This window comes from Ambystoma mexicanum, chromosome 5q (assembly GCF_040938575.1).
Source record: "Ambystoma mexicanum isolate Mex_15411 chromosome 5q, UKY_AmexF1_1, whole genome shotgun sequence".
NCBI lineage: Eukaryota > Metazoa > Chordata > Amphibia > Caudata > Ambystomatidae > Ambystoma > Ambystoma mexicanum.
The window spans coordinates 219,760,268-219,785,953 of record NC_090933.1 but is presented as its reverse complement, the minus strand read 5'-3'; the positions used below and the strand labels follow the sequence as shown (position 1 = coordinate 219,785,953).

General features: G+C 46.5%; 1 protein-coding gene across 2 annotated transcripts; it reads left to right on the top strand.

The window, feature by feature from the left end:
* Positions 1-910: 910 nt before the first annotated feature.
* On the top strand, positions 911-24,170 carry PTGR3 (prostaglandin reductase 3). Of its 2 annotated transcripts, none has more exons than XM_069620739.1 (3): positions 911-1,011; positions 1,720-2,038; positions 22,641-24,170. In XM_069620739.1, the coding sequence occupies exons 2-3, from the start codon at positions 1,797-1,799 to the stop codon at positions 23,563-23,565; spliced, it is 1,167 nt and encodes a 388-aa protein (XP_069476840.1). In that variant the 5' UTR covers positions 911-1,011; positions 1,720-1,796; the 3' UTR covers positions 23,566-24,170. The 2 variants fall into 2 exon arrangements, with proteins under 2 accessions (XP_069476840.1, XP_069476839.1); XM_069620738.1 differs by lacking the exon at positions 911-1,011 and adding an exon at positions 1,034-1,070.
* The last annotated feature ends 1,516 nt before the right edge of the window (positions 24,171-25,686 follow it).

Below are 25,686 nucleotides of genomic sequence, written 5' to 3'. Positions count from 1 at the left end.
GAAACCTAGCTATGGAGCAACAGAGTCATGTAGAATAAGGCGAGACGGCAGTAGGGTACAGCAATATAGATACAATAAATATTGAATATTAAGGGAACAGCTGGAAAGATATGGAGATAGTCGATAGAGAGGGTTGCAGGCAGGGTAAAAAGTTGAAGGAGGGTACACACATATGCCTGCAGAAAATGTATTCGCCTAATGAGCAATTACAACAACTAAGACAATATAAAAATGATGAATAGTTTTAGTCACTATAACCCAAAAGGTAAGAAATAGCTGGAAGACGTTCCACTCGTAGAAGCCACATTTTTAGAACTGAAATTAGTGACATTTGGCCAGCAGACTAGAGAGGTCTCTTTAAACTTTACATTTGTATAGAGCGATACCATTTTCGATTTGGGGAACATAGAAACCTACATTTTATTGGAGGAAACATCAACTAGCAGCAAAACGGGACAGAACTCATCCACGCCCACACCACCACCGAATGCAAACATGGAGGTGGAAAATATGCCGAATATCTGTATGGCAGGGGGCTGTGTTCCTGTAGAATAGATCTCTAGGTGGGAGGTTCTAAAAATGACATTTGTCTGTGTGTGGGTGGGTGAAAGCTGGATGCGCATGTCACACTCAATCGTAGCACCTCCCAGCCTATGCGAGGCATTGTCTCCATCTAAAACGCTCTCATACGTTGTAATTTCAGTGTGTTTGCAAATCATCCAAAAAATAAAAGCAGCTCCCCACAGGCTGCACATATCCGCTCCCTCCCTGCCTGCAGCTGCCAGCGGCTCTGGATTGTTTTGTATCACCTTGCATAAAAGGGGAAGTGAACATTTCGCACGGGAAAGGGAGGCGCCTGACAGAAGCAATGGCAAGCCAGCTTCCTAAACCGCACCTACCTAAATAGAGTCCGGGCTGTTCACTGAGCAAGACAGACATAACGTTCGTGCACAATAATAAACCTGTTGGAGGGCGACAACATACAAATGCGGAGGGCTTGTATGTGTTCATGTACGAGTGAGGAGGGGATGCTGTTGCTTTTCCAGTTATGCAGCTGCATGCAGTGCTGGGTATTTACGTTCCACAGGAAGTGGGTCTGCTGGTGCATTATTGTGATGGTTGTGGGGTTTAGTGCAGAGGTCTCACGGTTGCAATGGGACTCTCCGTGTCAAGTCGGCGGTGAAGTTGACTGATAAGCTGCTGCTCAGCTCTGTGATTAGCATAAGGTTCGGCAGGAGGGACCCTCTTTCAGGGTGCACTGCACAGTGAGTGAGACGGGATTGTGCTGACTCTGAGTGTTTATGAGGCTGTGCACGGGTTTGGTGTACATGTAAATGAGGTGAGGTGTTTTCAGCTACAGCACCGAGACTGCTGGTGGGTCTGCCTGCAATCCACAGTAAAATATTGTTGGCTTATTCTAAGGTTCCGAGCACGAGTACACTGGGCTGGCATTGCGGTTGTTGGTTCGTGTAGGGCTGGCTGTGGTGAGGGGGCGACGGTGCGCCATGTCTTAAAGTAGTGCCTTGAGCGCGTTGGGTCTGTGCCCAGAGAGGACAGCGCGGGGTTGGCCAAGAGACTGTTCTTGAACTTTGTAGCTTGTTTACAGCAAAGGAACCGGCTCCCAACTTCGCTCTTGGATAAAGCAGGGGGGAGGTGGCAGGCAGTGCGATTTACATAAGCACACACAGAGCTGTGTTTTACTTCCTGTTTTCTCCGCAGAAGAAGACCAGCGGCGGTGGTTGCTCGCTCGCTCGCTCGTCTCCCCTCCGGATCTGTCTGTTTACTCCGGGGCGGAAATGAGGGCAGCGCTGCTGGGCCTGGGTACTGCACTGAGGGGAGGGTACGCGCCTCACAGGCGGCCCATCGTGGACCTGTCCTACTCCCGTCACTTCATGGACTTCCAAGGCTCGTCCATAGCCGCCACCATGAAGAAGCTGCAGGTCACTGAGCTCAGTCCCAACTTCCGCCGTGCCGTCACACTGCTGCCCGAGGTGCCTGTACCCATCCCCGGGGACGGGGAGCTGCTCGTCAGGAACCGGTGAGTGTACCCGCCATCACTTTATCACGCAGCCCCCTGCCACTCCCACATGTACACCCCCTCGCGTTTACACACTACCACCATATGTTATCAACCCACCCTGATCACTTTAGACCCAACGGCCAACGCCCCTGCCCCCAACCCCCCGCATTTACACTTATTTTTCACGCCCCTTTCCTCACGCTACTGCCCCCTTTCAACAGCGATAGCCAGCCCCGCCCCCGAACTTTCACCTCCCCAGTACAAACCGGCAGATGAACGTTAGTGTCCCAGTGGGGTTATGTGGGCACTCTCAGTATTTCACGTTGCACGGATAGTTGCTACCCCGTCGTCCCGTGTACGTTTTCAGCGCCTGCCACCTCCATTCTCGTGTGGCTGTTTGTTTTATCGCCACACCACCGCCCCTCCAAAACCAAAGATTACCACTGTTATATGAACTCCCGAAGGCGCATCTCTGAGTCACCGTATAAAATAAGCTGTACCAGCCGCCATCTGGCGCCCGCTAATTTACTTTTTTTTTTAACTGTTCTCGGTGCCCGACCTCCAAAATCGTTCACATTGGCCACAAAACAGTTATTTCTCTTTGTGAGCAAACATGTGTCCTTGTTTTTCAGGCACTTCTGCCTTTCCTGAAAAAAACAAACCAGCCACCTTTTCGATACGGCATAAACGCCTTTTAGGAGATGACGTTATATGCGAGTGTGCATGTGAGCTTTCAAGTGCCCTTTCTGCTTTGTGAGTGATAACCCACTCCTGGTCTGTTCATTGTATTTTGGTATTTACAGTTCTTGTCTCGCCCATTATTAATTCTTCTTTAATACTTTTATCCATTTGGCTGTCATAGGAAAATGGTTGACCCGTCAGTATATTTTCTACAAACTATGAGCCAGTTAATATAGTCATACCAGAATATGAGCACCCCGTTTAGTGGGTGCAGCAATCTCAAACCCGATCTGTATGTGTTTGTGTGTAAAGGTGTCCTTTTGTTTAGGTGTGCCCACTCACGCACACGTGTAAATGTAAGACTACCTATATTTCACTGTCTACCTTTTCTATATGATCTCTTACGTTTAAGGCCATGTCACTTGCATGCTACAGTGTTTAGGCACGTGTGAGTGTTTCACTGCTTGAGCCGTGTGTGTTTTCTGTTTTACTCTTGTGTGTAGTGTCTACACATAACTACCTCAGTTGGAAGCAAACATACAGAATAATTGTGTGTGTGTGACCCATATAGGTGTCTTTTGTTTGAAGCTTGCCTGTTGAATGTTTGATCCTTGTGCCTGTCTCGTTTTTTGAACAGTTGGGGTAGAGGGGATATTTTCAACTGCGTGGGGCAGGGGCATGGTTTGACCTGTGTTTGAACCTTTAAGTGCATGTTTTCATTGACGGTAATGTCATGTTTGGAACTGCTCATGTGGTGCGTGTGACCCTTGTGTGTGTCTGTTTACGTGGCATGTTTTGACGTGTGTGTGTGGCGTTTAAACCTTAGGTGCATGTCTATGAGATTATTGTATCGTATTTGTCCCCTGCGTATGCCTTGTGCATGTATGTGTGTGTGGCATCTTTTCACCGGTGTGCCTCATGTTTAATTCTTGTGAGTGTGTGTTGTGCCTAGTCTCTGCATGCTGTTGAATTTTGTGGGTGACCTTCTTTGATTGTATTGCATGTCATTTTTAACCCTTTTGTCGGTGTACATGTCGTCACATTTCATCCATGTATGGGTCTGTCATGTTTGACCTAACTGTGTGTTATTTCTGGTTGCGCACGTCTTTGAATCTGGAATGTGCATGTCGGTGTATGACCCTTGCGTGCATGCCATTGTTTGAGGTGTGTGTCCGTGTTTGGCCCTTGTTTGTGTGTGCCAGTCTTTGACCCATGTCTTGACACTTATGCCTGTATGTGTGCACCTGCTTGGCCTGTTTGTTTGACAATGTGTGTGTGCACACACATATGTCTGTCCCGCGTGGGTACATAATATGTGACCTGTCTATGGGCCTCATTACACGGTAGGCGGAGGCCATGCCGGAAAAATACCGGCACCGCCTTGGTGGAAAGGGGAATTACCGCCCTATTCCAAGGTTGGCGGGGCGGTAATTCCCCCTTCCCCCATTGCCCTTCCCCATTCTTGCCCCATAGGGCTCTATGGGAATGGGGAAGGCGCTAATTACGGTGCCGCAAATTGCGGTACCATAATTAGCACCCTGGTCCTTTTGTGGGTTGGTTTTTAACGCCTGCTAAACAGCAGGCGTTAACGTACCTAACCGCAAAGGGACCTCGTAGTAAGGCGAGAAGGGTTTACCGGTAACCCCTTACCGCCGTCCGTGTAATGAGGCCCTATGTCTGTGTGCGCACAAGGTTTTTCTCCTGTTTGTGTGCACGCAAAGAAGGCAAGGCCTGTGTGTGCACCTGCGCACAAGTGAGCGTTTGACCGGTGTGTGTGTGTGTGTGTGTATATATATGCAAGACGTTTGACTGGTGTGTGTGCGTATAAGGTGTTTGACCTGCGTGTGTGTGTGTACATAAGACATTTGACATGCGCGTGTACGTACGCACGCAAGACATTTAACCCGCGTGTGGACGTGTGCATGCTTGACGTTTGGCCCATGTGTGTGCACTTGCAGGATGTTTGATCCATGTGTGTGTGCGCATGCAGGACATTTGACCCACGTGTGTGTGTGCACGCAAGATATTTGACCCACGTGTGTGTGTGTGTGCACACAAGATGTTTGACCTGCGTGTGTGTTCGCACGCAAGGTGTTTGAACCGTGTGTGCGCACGCAAGGTGTTTGAACCATGTGTGCATGAGCATGCAAGGTGTTTGAACCATGTGTGCATGAGCATACAAGGTGTTTGAACCGTGTGTGCATGAGCATGCAAGGTGGTTGAACCGTGTGCGCAAGACGTTTGACCTGTGTGTGTGTGCATGCAAGATGTTTGACCAGCATGTGTGTGTGCACGCTAGGCGTTTACTGGCAAAGTGTTTATGCACGCGAGCTGTTAACCTACGTGTGTGTGCGTGCACACAAAACTTTTGACCCACGTGTGTGCAAGGTGTTGTGTTTGAACCGTGTGTGCACACGCGCAAGATGTTTGAACGATGCGCGCAAGATGTTTGACCCACGTGTGTGTGCATGCAAGATGTTTGACCCACATGTGTGTGCGTGCATGCAAGATGTTTGACCCATGTGTGTGCGTACATGCAAGACGTTTGTCCTGTGTGTGTGCAAGACGTTTGACGTGTGTGTGTGTGTGTGTGTGTGCACGTACATAAGACATTTGACCCTCGTGTGTACGTACGCATGCAAGATATTTCACCCGCATGTGTACGTGCGCATGCTGGACGTTTGGCCCACGTGTGTCTGCATGCAGGACGTTTGACCCACGTGTGTGCACGCAAGATGTTTGACCCATGTGTGTGCACACAAGGTGTTTGACCTGCGTTGAAGCGTGTGTGCACGGACGCAAGGTTTATGAACTGTGTGCGCATGCAAGGTCTTTGAACCGTGTGTGCATGAGCACGCAAGGTCTTTGAACCGTGTGTGCATGAGCATGCAAGGTCTTTGAACCGTGTGCGCAAGACGTTTGACCTGTGTGTGTGTGCATGCAAGATGTTTGACCCGCATGTGTGTGCGTGCATGCAAGGTGTTTACCGGAAAAGTGTGCGTGCACATGAGATGTTAACCCACGTGTGTGTTCATGCATGAGCATGCAAGGTGTTTGAACCGTGTGTGCATGAGCATGCAAGGTGTTTGAACCGTGTGTGCATGTGCACGCAAGGTGTTTGAACCATGCGCGCAAGACGTTTGACCTGTGTGTGTGTATGCAAGATGTTTGACCCGCATGTGTGTGTGTACGCTAGGTGTTTACTGGCAAAGTGTGCATGCACGCGAGCTGTTAACCCACGTGTGTGTGCGTGCACACAAAACTTTTGACCCACGTGTGTGCAAGGTGTTTGAGCCATGCACGCGCAAGGTGTTTGAACCGTGTGTGCACACGTGCAAGATGTTTGAACGATGCACGCAAGATGTTTGACCCGCATGTGTGTGCGTGCGTGCATGCAAGATGTTTGACCCACGTGTGTGTGCGTGCATGCAAGATGTTTGACCCATGTGTGTGCGTACATGCAAGACGTTTGACCCGTGTGTGTGCAAGACGTTTGACCTGCGTGTATGTGTACATAAGACATTTGACCCTCGTGTGTACGTACGCATGCAAGACATTTCACCCGCATGTGTACGTGTGCATGCTGGACGTTTGACCTGTGTGTGTACGTGCGCATGCAGGATGTTTGGCCCACGTGTGTGCACACAAGGTGTTTGACCTGTGTGTGTGCGCACACGCACAGTGTTGAAGCGTGTGTGCACGGACGCAAGGTGTATGAACTGTGTGCGCATGCAAGGTGTATGAACCGTGTGTGCATGAGCACGCAAGGTGTATGAACCGTGTGTGCATGAGCACGCAAGGTGTTTGAACCATGTGTGCATGAGCATGCAAGGTGTTTGAACCGTGTGTGCATAAGCACGCAAGGTGTTTGAACCGTGTGCGCAAGACATTTGACCTGTGTGTGTGTGCATGCAAGATGTTTGACCCGCATGTGTGTGCGTGCATGCAAGGCGTTTACCGGCAAAGTGTGTGTGCACATGAGATGTTAAAACACGAGTGTGTGCATGCACACAAGACATTTCACCTGCGTGTGCAAGGTGTTTGAGCTGTGCGCGCGCAAAGTGTTTGAGCCATGTGCGCACATGCGCAAGATGTTTGAACCATGCACGCAAGATGTTTGACCCATGTGTATGTGCGTGCGTGCATGATGTTTGACCCACGTGTGTGTGCGTGCATGCAAGATGTTTGACCCGTGTGTGTGCACGCAAGATGCTAACGCGCGTGTGTGTGCGCGATGCAAGGTGTTTGAGCCGTGCGCATGTACGCAAGTTGTTTGAGCCGTGCGTACACGCGCGAAAGGAATTTGAGCCACGCGCGCGCCAAAGGGGTTTGTGCACGCGCGCAAAGTGTTTGAGCAGTGTGCGCGCGCAAGGTCTTTGAGCCATGTGCACGCATGCGCTCAAGTGTTTGAGCCACGCGTTGTGTGTGTAGGGATGTTTGACCTCTGTGTATGACTGTGCGTGTACATGCGTTTGGCCATTTTGTGTTTGAACACAATGTTTTAAGCATTGTGTTAAACCTCTTGTGTATCATGTTTTGGCCCTTCCGTTTCTGCTTTGTCCATGACTTGTATGAGCCCCCAAATTCATCAGTGTCATTGTAGACATCAGTGTTTGTGAACGTATGCACTATATGAGACCGCGAATGTGTCCATGTATGACCCCGTTTATATATGTGACAGTGCAAAGGTCACTGGCCAGAGGAAGGTTAAACAGGAAGTAAAAAGCATAGAGCTCAATATGTGAGATTTCAATGCAACTACACTGAGCTGTTAAGTGACTAAGACTAGCGTGTATGTGTATAAGACGTTTGATGTGTGTGTGTGTGTGTGTGTGTGTGTGTGTGTGTGTGTGTGTGTGTGTCTGTGTCAGTTCACCCGCGCGTGTATGTACGCAAGATGTTTCACCCGCACGTAAGACATTTCACCCACATATGTACGTACGCACGCAAGACATTTCACCCACATGTGTACGTACGCATGCTGGACGTTTGACCCACGTGTGTGCGTGCATGCAGGATGTTTGACCCACGTGTGTGTGTGCACACAAGGTGTTTGACCTGCGTATGTGCGCGCACGCAAGGTGTTTGAACCGTGTGTGTGCGCGCATGCAAGGTGTATGAACCGTGTGTGCGCGCATGCAAGGTGTATGAACTGTGTGTGCGGGCATGCAAGGTGTATGAACCGTGTGTGCGCGCATGCAAGGTGTATGTACTGTATGTGTGTGCGCACGCAAGGTGTATGACCGTGTGTGTGCGCACAAGGTGTTTGAACCGCGTGTGCATGCACGCAAGGTGTTTGAAACGTGTGTGAATGCACACGCAAGGTGTTTGAACCATGCGTGCAAGACGTTTGACCTGTGTGTGCGTGCATGCAAGCTGTTTGACCCAAATGTGTGTGCGTGCATGCAAAGCGTTTAACCACGTGTGTTTGTGTGATGCAAGACTTTTGACCTGCGTGTGTGTAAGGTGTTTGAGCTGTGTGCGCACACGCGCAAGATGTTTGCACCTAAGGTATTTGAACCATGCACACAAGATGTTGGACCCACGTGTGTGTGTGCATGCAAGATGTTTGGCACGCATGTGTGTGCGTGCATGCACGACATTAACCCGCGTGTGTGTGTGCGATGCAAGATGTTTGACACGCATGTGTGCAAGGTGTTTGAGCCATGCGCAAGGCGTTTGAGCCATGTGCAAGCAAGTTGTTTGAGCCGTGTGCGCGCATGTGCTCAAGGTGTTTGAGCCACAAGTGTGTGTGTGTGTGTGTGTGTGTGTGTGTGTGTGTGTGTGTGTGGATGTTTGACCTCTGTGTATGAATATGTGTGTGTGTACATGCGTTTGGCCATTTTGTGTGTGCACACAATGTTTTAAGCATTGTGTTAAACCTCTTGTGTATCGTGTTTGGCCCTTCTGTTTCTGCCTTGTCCATGACTTGTATAAGCCCCCAAATTCATCAGTGTCATTGTAGACATCAGTGTTTGTGAACGTATGCACTATATGAGACCTCAAATGCGCCCATGTATGACCCTGTGTGTATATATGTGCCAGTACAAAGGTCACTGGCCGGAGGAAGGTTAAACGGGAAGTAAAAAGCATAGAGCTCAATACGTGAGATTTCAATGCAACTACACTCGGCTGTTAAGTGACGACTTTACCCGGGCGGTTTGCATCTTGCAAAAGGTGCCAGTCATGGCTTCCAGCAGACCTACTTGACCCACAAGTTTTCTGCTGGAAGGTAGGTAAAAATGTTCCTGTTCACTACCTCGTATAATAAACCCCTTACCTCCTGAATGTTTCTAAATCGTTGTATATGACTTCCGAGTAGGTTTTATAGTTCTTCAGCTGAAAATCTATACATTAAACTCTCTAAATGGAGGCAATTTGGAAACCGCCCCAAAATGTACAACCCTTTTTCTGGGACAGAAAAGGCTGACACAATTTATTGAAAATAAGCGCTTCCCACAAAATTCTTATTTCAAGTGCCCAGTTTGTGGTAAATGATGTACTATCCTGCAAGTCACACTAGAAGTTGCAGCACAGTTGCCAATCTGCTCTATTCCATTCAGAAGATGGTTGTTTTTTTTTTCTTTCCATTCTGGGGCTTGTAGTCAAAGGGAAGCTGCAGGATGCTGGTGATCCTGCCCCTCTCCCTCCTCCATCGGGAGATTCAACACTGCTTCTCACAACATCATGAAGCAAGGTAAGCCTGGGGGCTTATTTCAAACATTTTCGCGGTCGAGGGTGAGCTTGTAAACTTTTACCAATCTGGACTTCGACCTTGTGCCTAAGCAGCGCTGCTCCACTGGCCCACTGCAAAGATTGCTTTTATCTTTGCATCATGCCGGCCCCTGGCGGAGTCAGCTGTGTTTGTATTCTGATTTCATTTGTTTCATGGCCGACCGCAATGTGTGCTCCCAAGAGCCTGGGCCTCGGCTCCTGCTGATTCCCTTGATTGGCTGGGTATCCGGTGATATCGGCCTATGGGAGAGCCGGCAGGCTTGGCCGGCCCTCCCATCAAAGGCCCACTCCTAAGGCCCCTGTTTGCTCCCTGTCCGCTAGATGGTCGCTCAAGGGGTGAGTCGTGGTCCACTTTCTTACATACCTGAATATGCCCACTTGATTGACTCCTGCATCTCTGTCGCTGCCGCCCTGCAACATGGGGTGGGCTCCATGAATGTGTTCGCTTTGAATTCCATTTCTGCACTTTGCTTGTGATGTAATTAGATTTGGATGTTTCTCTAGGATCTAATCACTTCCTGTGCTTCCATTCTGTAACCAGAAGCACTGTAGCCATTCTCTTAAGCTCAAGCGCCTAGATACTTCTGGGTTTTGTGCGCTATAGCAAATGAATAAATACAGGACACCAACTCCCAGAATGCAAAGAAAAATATGACTTAATTAGCATCTATCAAAAGGAATAGAGCAAGTTGGCATGCATGCTGCAGTGCTATTACCTAAGCCTACCAAAGTAAAGTGATAAATCTGATACATATGGGAGATAATTTGGACCTTGTCTGGTTAGGGGGCCCAACAATTGTTTCTTGGAGTGCGCTAGTGTTGGTGTAATTCCACGCAATCTACCAAAAACTTGTCCATGTGAGCCACTGTGGGACTTGCCTTCCTTGTGTGTTTCACCCTTTCAGCTAAATTCAGTCTTGAGTGCATACAAATTGGTATCTTTTAAAAATAAAAATAAATCACTGGAAAATGCCAAAATGTGCTTACAAAACCCTAAAATACAGGTTAATGGTATTGTTGGTGTGGCCCTTGTTGCAGGCATGCGATCTGCCTGTACGTGGCACATGTTTCCTCTTTAGAGCAGAAATGGGTAAATACAAAGAGATACAAATGTCAATTGGAAGACAATTTGCAGGAACTTAGATATGTTGAAACGACAACGATCTGTTTTTGCTAAGGCAGAGAGGCCTAGGCATGCTTCGTCCTTGCACATGTTTCACAAAAGGCACAACATATTGGGGTGCAGCAGAAATGTGCTGGGCCCCATGCAGTCGGTGAATAACGGTGTGTGTGTGCATTACTCCTTGCCTATGTTTTTTGCTGTGTGAGTCCCTTCAGTGTATGATCGCGTGGTTCTGGGTCACGGTAAGCCCTGCGTCAGCGTTTGATCCCGTCTTGGTATACAATGCCTTATAATATATATATGTATGGTGTCTTATGTATGTATAACTGTATGTACCCATTTGTCAGTTTAGGGTCAATGCCTCAGATCAGTTTAACAAGTATATTTATACCTTGTATTTTACTGAGCACTTGGGGACTGCATTTTAGACATGTTTGTTGTCCCATAAGCCACATAACTTATTACTAGTCAGTAGTCTGTTTATAGACCCAGTGGGATGAAGTCAGAAGTGTTCGGTATATCCGTGTATGTGTGACTTTTTTAAACTATTTTAATTTTTTTATCCGTTTTTGGTTTGGTGCTGCTATAACATAATGTATGCGTCAGTATCTAATCCAATGTGTGATAAACCATGTCGGGGTTTGTGATTAATTTAGACTCCCTTAGAAAGAGCACTTTTTGGGTAGGCGAACCCACACTAAACTTTTGTAAAGTTTCATGCTTTTTTGTCAAGGCAGGGAAGGTTATCGGAGAGTTGCCAAAACTTAGATTTACCCATTCATTCTCCATAGACCCATAATTGGTAGCACCTTCAGCCGAACCCCTGGATGAATTTGCTTCAAACCTTCAGGAGGAGCGTGCGTCTATTCCTGAAAGTGCTTTTTTGCAAATATGCCTCATTTTTAATAGGTACCAAAAGTAGGCAAAAATCTGTAGTAATATGAAGGTTCGCATGAGCAGTTAACGGACCCACATATTATAAAGCCCTCTTGACAATTGGCTAATTTGGGTTTCGGGTACATTAATACACTTCCACAGTGGGACCCAATTCAGCGTGTGTGGAACTAGTAAAAAAGTCAACCATGGCTAGTTGAAATACAATCTGGTTTGTAGGTGGCTTATTTTTAAAAAGGTCGCCATTGGCGTTGCCAAACATTTTGCGGGGTTCTGGCGGGCCCAGTGGAGATTTTGGTTAGCTTGGCACAACCTGTGGCAGGGACAAAGATCATGCCCTGGAAAAAGTGGCTTCTTTAAATATGATATTGCATCATGAGCAGTGTTACTGTATATGTGCTAATACAATTGGCATGTGCACTACCAAATTTTGAACCACTGTAACAAAAAAAGATCTATTTTAAAAACAAAAAAAAGCTCATGCAAAAATTTCATTTGATGGTAAAGAGCAAAACATGTATGGTTTGTTTTCATTTTATATGAAGGGAAGCACAACAAAAGACGCCTTAGCACCTGTAAAAAGGAAATAAGAGGCCCTGAATTTTCCAGCAGAATTATCAGGTTCTCTCTAGATTGGACTATTGTAACAGCCTCTTTCTAAATCTACCTGCCTCTACTCTTCGCCCTCTGCAACTAATCCAGAACAGGACTGCAAGACTTGTCCTTGCCCTCAAGCCCTGGGATCGTATCTATCCAGCTCTGAAATCTCTCCATTGGCTCCCAGTGGATGCAAGGATTACATTTAAAACCCTCTGCATTGTCCACAAGGCTTTCTGGGGCCTGGGTCCAAAATACCTTTAGCTATCCCTCTGCAACTACCTCCCCTCTCGAGCTATTCGCTCCTCTATCTTTAACTCCCTCAGGGTCAGTCGTTTTTTCAAAGAAACGAGCCGGGGGTAGAGCTGTCTTCGGCCAGGGTCTCCCTCTAAAACAGCCTCCCTGCCACTCTAAAACTTGAGGAGAACCATCTCCGGTTCCGGAAGCAGCTAAAGACCTTCCTCTTTGCGTCTGCCTTTGCTCCACCTCTCCCTTGCTGATCTGCTCTATCTTGGCACTGTGCATCTGGCCACCATCCGTCCCCTTGGCCCAGTTACCTGCTCACCCTGCCACCCTTCTGCACTGCCTCCCGGCCACCCCTTGCACTGGGGACTGTATCTGTACCCACTGTATCTGAACCCATACAGTCCCCCATTCCCGCTCCATTTTCTTCTTTTTATGCACATATCAGACTTGCACAGTTCTGCTGGCGTATACACAGCACTTGCCACTTGCTGGCTGCACTACCCCTTTTTATTGCTCCATTACATATTTTATTTGTATTTATTATTATCTGTTTATCCTCTGCTCTGCACTTTCCACTCCCCCCTTCCATGCACTTTTCCCCTTTCCCATGCACTTGCACGATCTCAATGTCACTGGGCCTAGTAAGATCGTTGTTTTGTTCTCCCCTGTTCCCCTCCTCTCCCTTGCCCTGTCGTGCTCTAAAAAAAACTTGTGTACGAGCATGATACAAATAAAATATCATATCATACAGAGATACTTCCCGAGCAGTGCTTGACGTTTTCCGAGTTACAGTTGTTTGCAAATGGCAGTGACACAATTGTGGCCGCTTTAGAAGTCGTCGTAGATTTTTTGGAGTTATGTTTTGCCCCACAAACATAAGTTCTCTTAGAGTTCTTTTCACAGATTTTTTTTCTTTAATGGAAAATTAACAATAACATCCCTTTTAACCAAAAAACTTTTTAACCAACAATTATTTTTCACTGCATTTCAATCTTGTTTTTAATGATGTACAATTTTGTATCTACAGTAACAGTCGGAAATGGCCTTGACTGGACTCCCGCTTCGGCTGGGTATGGCGGGCATGCATTTTAGCTAGGCACAGTGGATCTTTGGACCGCCCGGTAAATCCCTGAGCCACCAGATAGGCCTATTGGACATGGGATAATTTGACTTGGGGAAGAGCCTTTGCCTCTGCCCTAAGTGGCCCACGCTGACTGGTCCCGTAGGCTATTTTGACTATGACAGATCCACACTGAGTGGAACCACAGGCTACTTTTGGCACTGTGGTCAGTGCCAGTGACCAATGCAGTCAAACCCCAGGCCTCCCTTGCCTCACCAGTGGTCCTAGCCAGCGTGGTCTCCAAAAAGTCAATGGCCAGAGGCCCCTGTGCGCGAATTGTTGCCTTTGGCTATGCTAGTGCAGGCCTCACTGACATAGAGGACCTTTCCGGTGACCACTGAAGTATTTAGTTTTCTAAAAAGATTTTGTAGTATATGGTACCTCTTTGATGGCTCCTCCCTATACTAGTATTTGGGCAGAGCATGATTAACAGTCTACGGGCACCAAGACGGCCCCTTCAAATGTTTTACTTGTGGCTCCTTGCTGACATTGTGGGTCCTTCCTAAGAGAGGCCGCAAATCCGGACCCACAATAGCCAGTCGGGTAGAGCAATGGTTATTTGTGGGTTCCAGGATTGTACCAGCAAATCCAGATATTGCTAGCTTGTTCATACTTTTGGACACTTTTTAAAGAGAAAAGTCCTAAATCACAGAAGCGTTTTATAATGGCAAACCCCCATTGGAAAACGTTCTGTGAATTACACCCACAGTACTCTTTCCCAGAGCCTCCTTGCAATAGCTTGGTGCCATTCAGTCCAGTGGTTTGGGCTTCCCCCGACGCAGCTGCAAAAAAAAACCACAGATCCATATTTTGGAAACGTTTTGTGCAGATTTGTTGACCGGTGCAAAAGTTATAAACGGCCCTCTTTCTATGGGGATTACATTAACCGTATCTACAGGTCTCTATTGCCAACATGTAGCGTACATAGAATGCATGTGTCCTGGTTTGATCATGCTTAAGCCTTTGTATGCCAGTGCATGGACCCATGTATACAGCCCACTTGTGTGAGAGTGCAGAGCCGTTTCAACTGTATCCGTCCATCTGTCATTCGTATGCATATAGTGAGATGTGTGTTTGCTTATTGTGATAGTGTGCAATGGTGTAATTGTTGATCTGTGATTGGGTTAGTATTTGATAATGTTGCAACTAGTCATCATAGAGTGGTGAGGATTGTATGCATGTCTGCGCTTTTGCATAATTATTAGTATTAAACTACTGTGTATCGCTGTGTCAGTGACTCCATGTCTGTGTGGCACCTATTTACGCAATAAGCCTTGCACTTGGCAGGGTGTGATTCGTGGTATATGTAAGTGTAAATCGTTAAAGGGGCATCTATGAAAGGTGCAGAATCCGCCATTGCTGGTATGCCAGGTTGGGCGGGGCATCAGAGGGGGAAGTGGCTGGCGGAGGTCAGGGTAAACTGGCGGCCCCCAGCAGGGGGCTGGGATGGTTTGGGTTTGCGGTCTCCAAGCTCGGTGGCGTAGAGCGGAGCTGCACACGTTTTTGGGCTTAAAAGAGGGCCCCTGGGGACGAGGAGAGAGCAGATCTCTGCCTCGTCCTGCCGGGGATGGTCTCTGCCACACTCTCACTACACTGCCCAAGCCCTCAACCGCCGTCCGGATTTTGTTTTTTTTGGTCCGCCTGGACCACTTGCCAGTAGAAAGATGTTAAAAATGCATAATGGTTGTTGATTGTGTTTTTAAGGAATGTCATATTTTTGGTGTTAATTATGTTTGCTGTGGACTTAAAATGTGTCTGGAATGGCATCCAAAGAAAGAGAAGGTGTCACGTGTGTTCACTCTTCCCGTTGGTGTTACCCCCTGCTCAGCCCACTGTTTTGGGGTATTTGGAAAACACACTGGTTAGACTGCTTTGGAGCTGTAGGAGTTTTCTGAGGGTGAAAGCATGTAAGGGAGGGTTGAGAAGGAAAGAAGAAAAGCATTCAAACTGTATTGAGCAAGGTAGTAGTGAGTCTTCAGTGCTGTTCTAAAATGTGTAATTTCGGGTTCGAGCTGTAGGTGTAGCGGTAAAGAGATCCACAGGTCTATGTATTTGAATGTGATCCTTCTGAAACATTCATCCCTGTTTTTGAGTATTTTGGTGTACATATGTAAGCCTCCATCACCCTATCGTTTTTTTTATTCCGGTTTATTTGGAACTGGAAGTATTTCTACTCCCTATTTTATTTAAGTTGCCAGTAAAATTATTTTAAGGGAGTGAAAATGTAAACCCAATTCAAAATGGGAGTATTAGATAAGTGAATAAAAATGTTTTAACTGGAAAACGGAATTTATTTTATAATTATTTCTTTTCACCTAGTTATTCATGCACATTAATATATACGTGTTAGATTTTTCTTATACGTGTTAGCTTTTTCCGAGCAGGCAGTAATGATGGCTCCTTCCTGTGGTACTACCTGCATTACTGGTCCAGACATATCCATGGAGCTTTGGGTGAAGGCAGGGACACAAGGTTCTACCGTCAGTTTACTTTTTTTTGGTTGGGAGTACTTTTACACGCTGTATTTTCCCTTCTTTTAGGGTGTGAAAATGGCAGACCCCTTATATGTTGGGCTGCGGATTTCTTCGGTTATCACGTTTATTAATTACTCAGCGTGTAACTAACTGATTGTTCAACTCTTAATTAGGAAAACTGGAGGAAAACTGGATCCTAATTCTTGTAGGTGGCCAGGATGTCATTAAGGATAATTTGGACTCTTGTTTGTTCTGGTTACCTATATTTTGGAAATTCTCAAAATATGGTCTCCCTACTACCATCTGTTCCGTGGCTTCCTAGTCTCGCATGTTCAGGATACAGAGACAGTCCCTGGTCCTCAGGCAGTTTCCTGAAATCGCTTTCTGAGATTTAACCCCCTGTAGGTCCCTACGATGGAATTCGGGCTGCTCACTTACACAATCTAATCTAGCACATGTGAGACCCTCCCTGTCCCCACACCCAATGCATCATTTTTACTCCAGGAGTAGGTACTATAAACTGCTTTTCACTATTTGCTTCAGCACATCTCGGGACCAACCCACCCAATGGGTATCCAGTAATTTTTGTCGGAAACAAAACATAGTGGTAATAACACAGAAAAATACCGATAAGTTTAAATAAATACATAAAGGATAGTGGGGTAAAGGTTTAAATGGGTTGGGTGGCTTTAAAAGGGGATTTGGGTGAGGGTGACCCCCCTCAATAAAAAAAGAAACTATTTTATGTTTTTTTGATATTTTGTCCACCCTGTTATGTACCATCTGTTTTTGTGGTTGGTAAGATCACATATAACCTGCCCAATGTACCTACCTTTTTTTTTATATACTACAGAAGTCAGCCCATGTTCCTCCCTTGAAACTAATTTTGCTCCACGTTTCCGTAACGGGATCCCTGGCAGGACCACAATACGACAATAGCTGGACAAGTCCTAGTGGACTCGGACACCACCTCGGTGGTGAATTGGCACATTATATAAGCTCTATAACACAACCTGGAAAAACTTCATCCTTATGGACGTGACCAGCATATACCTTTTTAACTAGTCTATATTTGAGGCCATCTGTCAGTCATTGCGGCCCAAACGTGTCTAACGTACCTATAAACTTTGCCAACGAGGCTGTAGGTGGGTGTGATGCAGAGCTTTTAGCTCGTATTTGTATTTTATTTATTTGTATAGCGCACAAGGCCCGAGGGGCTGGACAAAGAGCTGTTTAGCCAGGCCTTTAGTTTCTCATTTTATTTCGTACTATGTTTTGTTGGAGAGAGTGGGAACAACATTCTCTCTCGGAGGTGACTGTCCCCACCCCCAATTAGAGTGAACTTGGAGGCATTCTGTTATTGTCCACGTGCCATTGTGTTATTTTTTTACATTTTTTTAGAAGTGATTATAAAACTCATGTTACCTCATTTCCACCATGCCCTGGTGCCTGGCCTGCGGTCTCCGGGGGCCCACCACGGCTGATACATAACTGTCCCTCACGGCTTGTGACTCCCTCCTCCTTCCTATCCTGTTTTCTTGTGGTTTACACTTCGTTTATATATGCATTCCCAAGTGAACCTGGACTTGTAGCTAGCCAGTAAGTGCCAAGGACGAGCGTCCTTTTTGCATAGACTTGATTAAAGCTCCGCAGTTAAGGGCTTAAGGCAATGCCTTTTTATCCTCCGTTTACTGTTTTAATTGGGCCGAAAGTACCACGCAAGTGTGTGTACGGGCCAGGTCGTGTGTTTATACACAAAAGGCGAGGCTGCTGCATAGCAGGTGACTGCTGCATAGCAGGTGATTGGTGCATATATTTTTAGATTGTAACAATTTAATATATACGGCCCTTCGGGAATAATAACTAACCCTTCAAACAGAAAAAAGCACTTTTCTGGAAGAATATATATATTTAGTTTTCTTTTCCTGCTTTCTAGCGCTACCCTGCAAAACACGACTTGTTTGCAATGCTGAAGCGGTATTGACGGAATAACCGTCCACATATAGCAAATGTTGTAACTAGGCTAACATTTAGTTTCACTGTGTTACATGGAATCGGTTGCTTTCCCCCTGGAGACCCAGGCTCTTATAAAGTGCTGTGATGCGTTTGTGGGTTGTGCTCCCTGGTGGTGCAGCGACTGGCTCTCCTGGCATACTGCAGCCCCCTGTAACCCGTCCCCACCCCTTCTACAACACCGCCTCCTCCCAACATCAAATGGGCAAAGGGAATGGACGCGCGCGCGAACCTGCATCCCGCCCCCCCCCCCCAAATCTCTCTCCGCCCCCCCCCCCCCCCCCACCTCAATAAACGCATGAGTCTGGTGCACGGCGTGCGCCTGGAGTTGTAATGGTAATATCGAACAGAAGTTGCGGGGTCCCACCCCTCCCGGTCGCGGCCAAGAGTGGTGGGGGGGCAAGGGTGGGGGTGGGGGGTGCTCTGTGTGCCGCTTTCGGTTTTTAAACCTGTAGCGGAAGCTTCACGGGGATGTACCGTGTGTCTCCTTCCCCAGCCTGGTGTGGGAGGGGGCGGCAGAGCGGCGCGTGCAAGGAAGGAAGCGCAGACCGGGTGCATCCAAGCTCTCCGTCGGATCCAACGTTCACCTTGACCAGGAGAGCGGGGACCCGCCTGGGACCCCTTCAGCTAGAAACACATGGCTGAACTTACCCGTGGCTTTTCTATACCCCGCCAGCTGTGGTATGGCTCCGTTTCACGCTTATTGGCGGGCGTGAAGGCCAAAAGCAATAATTGTATTTTCGGCACAAACATATTTGTATTGTTAAAAATAAAATCCGAGTTTGTTTCGAGAAGATTGAAAGAAAAAAATGCTGTATTTTATTCCATTCGTTTATGTTTTAATAAGAATCCCGCACTCGCATGTACATAACAACGGAACGTGCATTTCGTCTTGGTTTAAATAAGAGAATACATTTGCGGTGCACTTAATTGCCGTACTGCATTTAATCGGACGGTTGACAGTGAACGGAATTCGTTCACAACACGGTTGCCTTTTTTTTTTTTTTTAAACACAGGAGGTTATACTGAAAGTGTGTCTAATACTTGCTCGTCTCCAACCAAATACCCAGGTTATTTTGCCGTGCTCGCTGCATTTTAGACCGTTTGCACCGTGTTTAATAACATAGGGTTCTTTCCCTCCCTTTGCAGCATAGTCATTTTTTTTATGTACAGCTCTTGTTAGAATCTAATCCGTCTATGATGCGCAATCTGCCCGGGCGCTGCCCGTAAAACGCTTCAAGCGATCGGGTCATACAGTATATATTGCACAGTGTATTGCAGTGTATTAAACGCACGTTACAATATTCGCGCGACCACACATTAGATGTAATTGGCTTTTATTTTGAGCGCTGTAATACGTGCATCTATATGGGACTGCATATCTTAATAACACGTGGTGTGAGGAAACCGGCTGCTTGCTGCACACGAACGTGTTCACCTCCAGTAGGATGTTCAGCGTTCGAGTTACCTTAACGTGGACCGTTTTGTATTTGGAAATGGCAGTGGTTTCAAATGCGTGCGTGCCTAGTAACTTTTTTTGTTTTTTTTTTGTTTGAGAATACACGGTATGATCCCCAACCGCGTACTATATTTTGAAATGAGAAAAACAATGTCAGAAAGTGCGTGTTAGAACTGTGTCTGCTGAGTTGTGTGCAGTGTGTGAGGTACCTGGTAGACTGGGGTGCCGGCCTGACACTCTAGGGCCGCAGCGGAGACCCTTCACTGGGGGGGGAGGGGGGGGGCTGGGTCCTGCCCCCCCGCTGTCCACCGTCGTCCTCACCCACGCATGGGGGTCAGAGCGTCATGGGCTGGGCGCCCCCCAGCGTTAGATACATGCCTGTCCTACCGTGGGAGGTGAGGTCACGTGCGTGTGATGGGTTGGGGGTGCGTAACATAATCATAGCCTTGCGAGCGCCGCTGAAACGCCTGGCTTCTCACGCATGCAACCTAGAGGGTCGTTCCTCTAGAAACGTACAGGGGGAAAAAGAGTTTGCATGTTTGGCTGCAGCATAGTCTGTGGTGCACAGTCCCCCGTTGGAAGGGGAGCGGCATCGGCGACATCTGAGGTTGGCACACCTGCCCTATGCTCAGGGCAGGCGCGTGCACAGGCGAAAGGTGCAGGCCAGCGCCATGTCTAGACGTGCCACATGGTTGTCCCATGCGTTCGGCCACTTGCAGGCTTTGAGGGCGCACGAATTGTACTACAAAGGTGCCTGGGTTTACAAGAAACATAACGTTGTGCGCTGAGCTCCAACCCCGCCCCCTTTGCCCCGCCGAGTGTACCCTGTACGCCGTGATCCGAAGCCTTTGCAGAGTATACAGGGGCAACTCCTGCAAGTGTCAGATTGCCCCTTCGGGGTTCCCCATTTGTCAGATTGTGTGCAATGTAAAGAAAAGCGGTCTTGTTTATTTTATTTTTTTAAAAAACATTTTTAATAGGGGTTTCACGTTCGTCCTGAGGCGGGCAGTGTTTTAACGAGGCGTGCTGCATCACGATTGTAAAATCAGGACTGCATTGCCGCGGTCTTTTTGCAGTAGACATGCTAAGCGTCCGTCCTCTGAACGTGCTTTCTTGTCCTAGGGTCTCTGCTGAACCTAGAAACGACGATGTTTTCTGGCTCTCACTGCTTTATTTATGTGGGTGCAAGTTCAACGTAACCACACAAGGGTCCAGTTAAGCGTGAATTGGATTAGTACATATTTGTGAACTTTTCATTTCAGTGGCAAGTGGCGTACTCGTCGAGAAACAAGAGGGGATGCACAGGTCACTGGCAGGACCCGCAAGCAGCCAATTTTTTTCCTAATTCGCCGCGGATGGGGGGTGACGGGGGAGGGGTTGGGCTTGGACAATGGTGCCATACAGACGCGGGTGCCGGGTTAAGTTAGTGATATGCTCCATATACAAGTTTATTGGAGACAACCCACACCTCGTCAAATAACCCATCATTTTATCTCTGTGAGAGATTTGTGTTATTTTTCGTCATTCATGGGTGCTTGCTTGTGACCCGGGCACGTGGCGAATTTACCGCTCCTTACAGTCTTTTTAATGGCACAAAAAACGTGCAAACCTATTTTTACAAGGTTGTCAACTCCAATACTCCATTTGCCATGTAGTCACGAGCGGACCTCGTTACTCGCTTTTCTGGATAATAGCTGAAGGCTTCTATGGCTCGACGCTAGGACGGAGGAAATTTGCAAGCTGCTTAGGTCAGCGTGTACTTTTAGGTACCTTATATTTTTCTCGCTATTGATGGCTTGCAGGTTTCTATTGCAACCTGCACTGTGAACATGCGAGCCCTTTGCTCTTGGTGTCACTAATGTAGCCAAACGGTGCTAAATGAAAATCTATGCATATTGTTCAATGTGTACAAGAGTACAGGTTAAAAAAAAAACCTTCCTCTGCACACTACTTTTAGCAAACTAAGGTAATCAGTAGCCAGCCATTACAATTTCCCATTTCGAGAAGTGATTGAAAAGGGCCTGTACACCACTAAAGACTGATTGATTTGAAATAAGTATTTCTTTATGTAGACAAACTAGGAGGCAGCCATTAAAGTGGCGACCATGTATTTTACAAGCAAGCGCTCGTAGCACACTGGTCTATAATTATGTTGTCGTTAAAAGTATCAGACATGTTTTCTTTCAGAACATAATCAATACAAGCATGCTATGTTTCTTTTGCACACATTTTAATTCCACAGCCTGTTTCCACTATTGTGGAAAATGGCAACAATGTGTCAGGTGGATCGCAGTCCCCCATCCCTCCTCCCTCGGGACAATCTATGAAATGGTATTTTTTTCCAATTACATGCAATATTTCTTGGTTGTTATGCATTGTAGGGCAACAAGTGTAATTGGCTGAATTGTTTCTGCTGTACATGTTTTTTTCTCTCAATATTTAAGGGTGCGATTATCTGTGTGTATTGCAAAAAACAGTTAAGTGGAGTATTGGACACATTTTTACTCCCTATACCTGGGTGGGTGTCTCTCGACTGCAATAGAAAGCTTGGGGGGAACGGATAAGCACATCTGTATCCCCCCTTTTTTTTTTACCTTGTTGGTTGGTTAATAATTAATGTGTGCCATACAAAGTATGTTTTGCTGCTGCCTTGTCACGACATGGCAACTGAGGTCAACAAACCAGTTAGTCTCTGCTCTTTCTGCATGGGAACTATGCATTGCAGGGTTCAAAATTAAGATTCAATGAGCAGGAGCTAAAACCTGCTCCTGGAAGTCGGTCAGCAGCCAGTAGGCGGGAGCTACTGTTGGGGAACCAAGTGCACTGCAAATCTAACTTCCCAGGAAATGTACACTGCACCTGTTTGTCCATTACGTACGAGCCATTATATTTAAATGTGTCCTAATTCTTCTTTATTTACATTCTCAAAGTAAATGGCACACCTGCATGTTTCTAAGGCACAAGATGCCCTGGGGAGCCAAACGTCGCTCCTGGTAGCTGTTGGTGTCAAGCACTCCCAGGGTAGACGCAGGCACTAAATAGCTCCCAGCAATTTCGAACCCTGCATTGGAACAATTTCAATCCTACTTTGTGTTCCTCACCTTGGAATCTATTATAATCCCTACTTTTAAAATCACAAAATGAAATACTATGACATTACCATCTTAACTTTAGCACTAGCTATATGAGCACAGCCTTTGTTAACTTTGATTTCGCCCTGTTGCAACATGGAATATTAAACATCACATACCTTAATCTGCTTTGTTTTCTTCTTTTAGGTATGTTGGCATCAATGCGTCTGACGTTAATCATTCATCTGGCCGATATGACCCTTCGATGAAGCTCCCATTTGATAATGGGTTCGAAGGCATTGGCGAGGTGGTAGCCTTGGGACTTAGTGCCAGTGCTAACTACTCAGTTGGCCAAGCTGTGTCCTATCTGGGTTCTGCTTCCTTTGCTGAATATACAGTAGTTCCAGCCAAAAATGCAGTCCCCGTGCCATCCATGAAGCCTCACTTCCTTCCCCTGCTAATAAGTGCCACCACAGCCTACATCAGCTTGAAAAAGTTTGGGGATTTATCTGAACACAAGAAAGTTTTGGTGACTGCTGCAGCTGGGGGAACAGGCCAGTTTGCGGTTCAGCTAGCAAAGAAGGCCAAATGTCATGTCATTGGGACCTGCTCCAGTGACGAAAAGGCTGCTTTTCTAAAATCCATCGGCTGTGACCGTACTATCAACTACAAAGCCGAGAACCTTGGGCAAGTGCTAAAAAGGGAGTATCCTGAAGGAATTGATGTGGTTTATGAATCCATTGGTGGAGACATGTTTGACCTGGCAGTCCGCAATTTAGCAACCAATGGGTGCTTGATTATTATAGGTTTTCTCTCTGGGTACCAAACCACAAGTGGCCTGCCATCCATTAAAGGAGATGCCTTGCCAGCTCTCCTTCTGAAGAAATCTGCCAGCATCCGAGGTTTCTTCTTGTTTAACCACTTTTCTGAGTTTAAAGCAGCAATGATGGCCTTGCTGAACATGTACGCCAGCGGAGAGCTGCTCTGTGAAGTGGACTTGGGGGACCAGTCTCCCGAAGGCAGGTTCCTTGGCTTGGAGTCTGTATTCCGTGCTGTGGATTACATGTACACTGGAAAAAACATAGGAAAAATTGTAGTCGAGTTACCTCCCCCTGTCAACAGCAAGTTGTAAAAACGGAACAATCCCATTAATTCAACCGGAAAGGTCACAAACCATTTCTGCCATGTCACCCTCCTTTTCTGCTGGCAATCCGTAGTATGAGAATCGCATTTTTTAAGGTGTTAATAACACGTTTTTTCATTTCACGTCTTAGAAACAGGGACGTTTATTGCCAGCATATGTGATTTTAGTACCAGTTACTAGCATTTCAATTGTGATCTGTAGTTTGCATTACAATTTTCAAATAGAAACAGAGGGCCTGATGCACAAAAGCCTTTTGTAATAGAAACATCCCATTGTAAAACACTTTGTGAATCAGGCCCTCGGCTTTTGTTGGTTTCAAAGGCAGTTAAACTTGCAAGTACGTATTATTGGTTTTTTTCACAGCATGGGAGGGCATGAAAAAAAATGCTATTGTCTGGGTTATGTTTTATTTTTCAAAGGAGCAACAGCGTTTTGATATTAACTACACAATTGCCTAAGCACACAAAATGCCTTGTATTTTCCTGTTCGTGATCTACAAAGTCTTCTGTGTTGGGGGTGGGGAAATTAAATATTTTCTTAAAGGTCATTAAAAAGATGTTTGTATGCATTAAAACACCCAACTGAGCCATCTAGTGAATTTGTGCTTGTTTATTGATAAGACCAACTAATTATGAAATGTGGCAGGCAATTGTTTTTGTGTTTTAGAGCCACAAGCTCAGGTTATATGATAGACCATTTGAGGAAAATATTGTTCAGTGACTAAATATTTTCCTCAAACGTACAATCTAGTCTTAACAATATGCATCTTCCTAACAAGACTGAATAGGAGCTTGGAAACAAATACATGATCTAGAATCTAAGGAGCCTTAATGTATAAGCGAAGGGTTGAGTTTTCCCTTTGTGTTCTGGCACTGGCAGTTCCAGTAGGTCTTGAGCTACTGATTGGGAGGAGTCGGAGGGGGGGGGGGGGGAGTCGGTCTAACTGCAGTGATGCAAGAACTGCTTCCACATTGGGCGGCAACATCTTCCAACACAGTTACTCTGTTTTGGCACCCAATTCAGATTTCATCGGAAGGACTCTGGTGTAGTTTTTCTTGCATTGCAGGAAAACCCAAGGGCCAGGGCTAGGTTGCTGCAGGCCGCCTTCGATCCTAGGGGCCCCACCACCGAAGCAGCCGATCGGGTTTGCCTGGCGCTCTGAGACAAGCGCACATTCATAGCATTTAATTATTACGCCACAAGTCCATAGTGCCTTTTTACATTAAGGTGGATCTGCACCAGGCCCCCTTTTTGAAAAGCGAGCCTTGGCCAAGTATAATAAAGGAGTCGTGTATACATGTGAACATAATTGTGCAGTTACCGAGGGAAAAAAACTTTAAGGAATATTTCTTATATTTCTTTTTTCCTGCAGACCCTCTGATAGGAGTAAAAAAAAAATGTCTCCTGCCTGGTGACGGTTAGTATCTATTTTGCAAGATTTACTCGTTTTGCAGGTGCCTAATGTAGCTGCTAGCATGCATGCACAACAATACAATTTATATGGTAAATGGAGCCAAATAATGGCTTCACTGAATGTTATGGCTGCACTGTCACGGTAAATGGCTGCCAAATTATGGATCATGCTGGAGTGTCACAACTGCACTAAAGACAAATAGCGCCAGAGGCCATTGCCACTGTGACACCTCTGAGTTATGAAGAAGAGGCGCAGCCTGGCGCGGTGCTCTTTGTGTCCTCATTATAGTGATGGGAGCGTGGGGGACCTTGTCCAGGATGGCGGCAGTGTTATTAATTTGCCCTTTCTCAACTTCGGATGCCCAAGCACATAAAAAAAAAAGTCTGTGCCCCGGTTATCTGCGTTCCAAAGATGGAAGCCATGTAGATTTCACAAGTGGGGTGTTCCGAGTCAAGGGGGCATTCACGGATAGGGAATCGTGCCATAAACATAACATAATAAAAATAAGCTCATGGAAATGAACGTGGGAAGTGTTGGTGGCTCTGTCGACGCCCCCTGTTCCTGAAGGAACTCCGAAATGTAGGCAATAATGTGTGTATTTTTTTTTTCCCTTCGTGTAAAAAGCAGTGAAGATATTGGAAAGTAAATTGCTTCTTCACGACTGAAGTCGGGCCTAGTTTTTTCATTTTAATGGG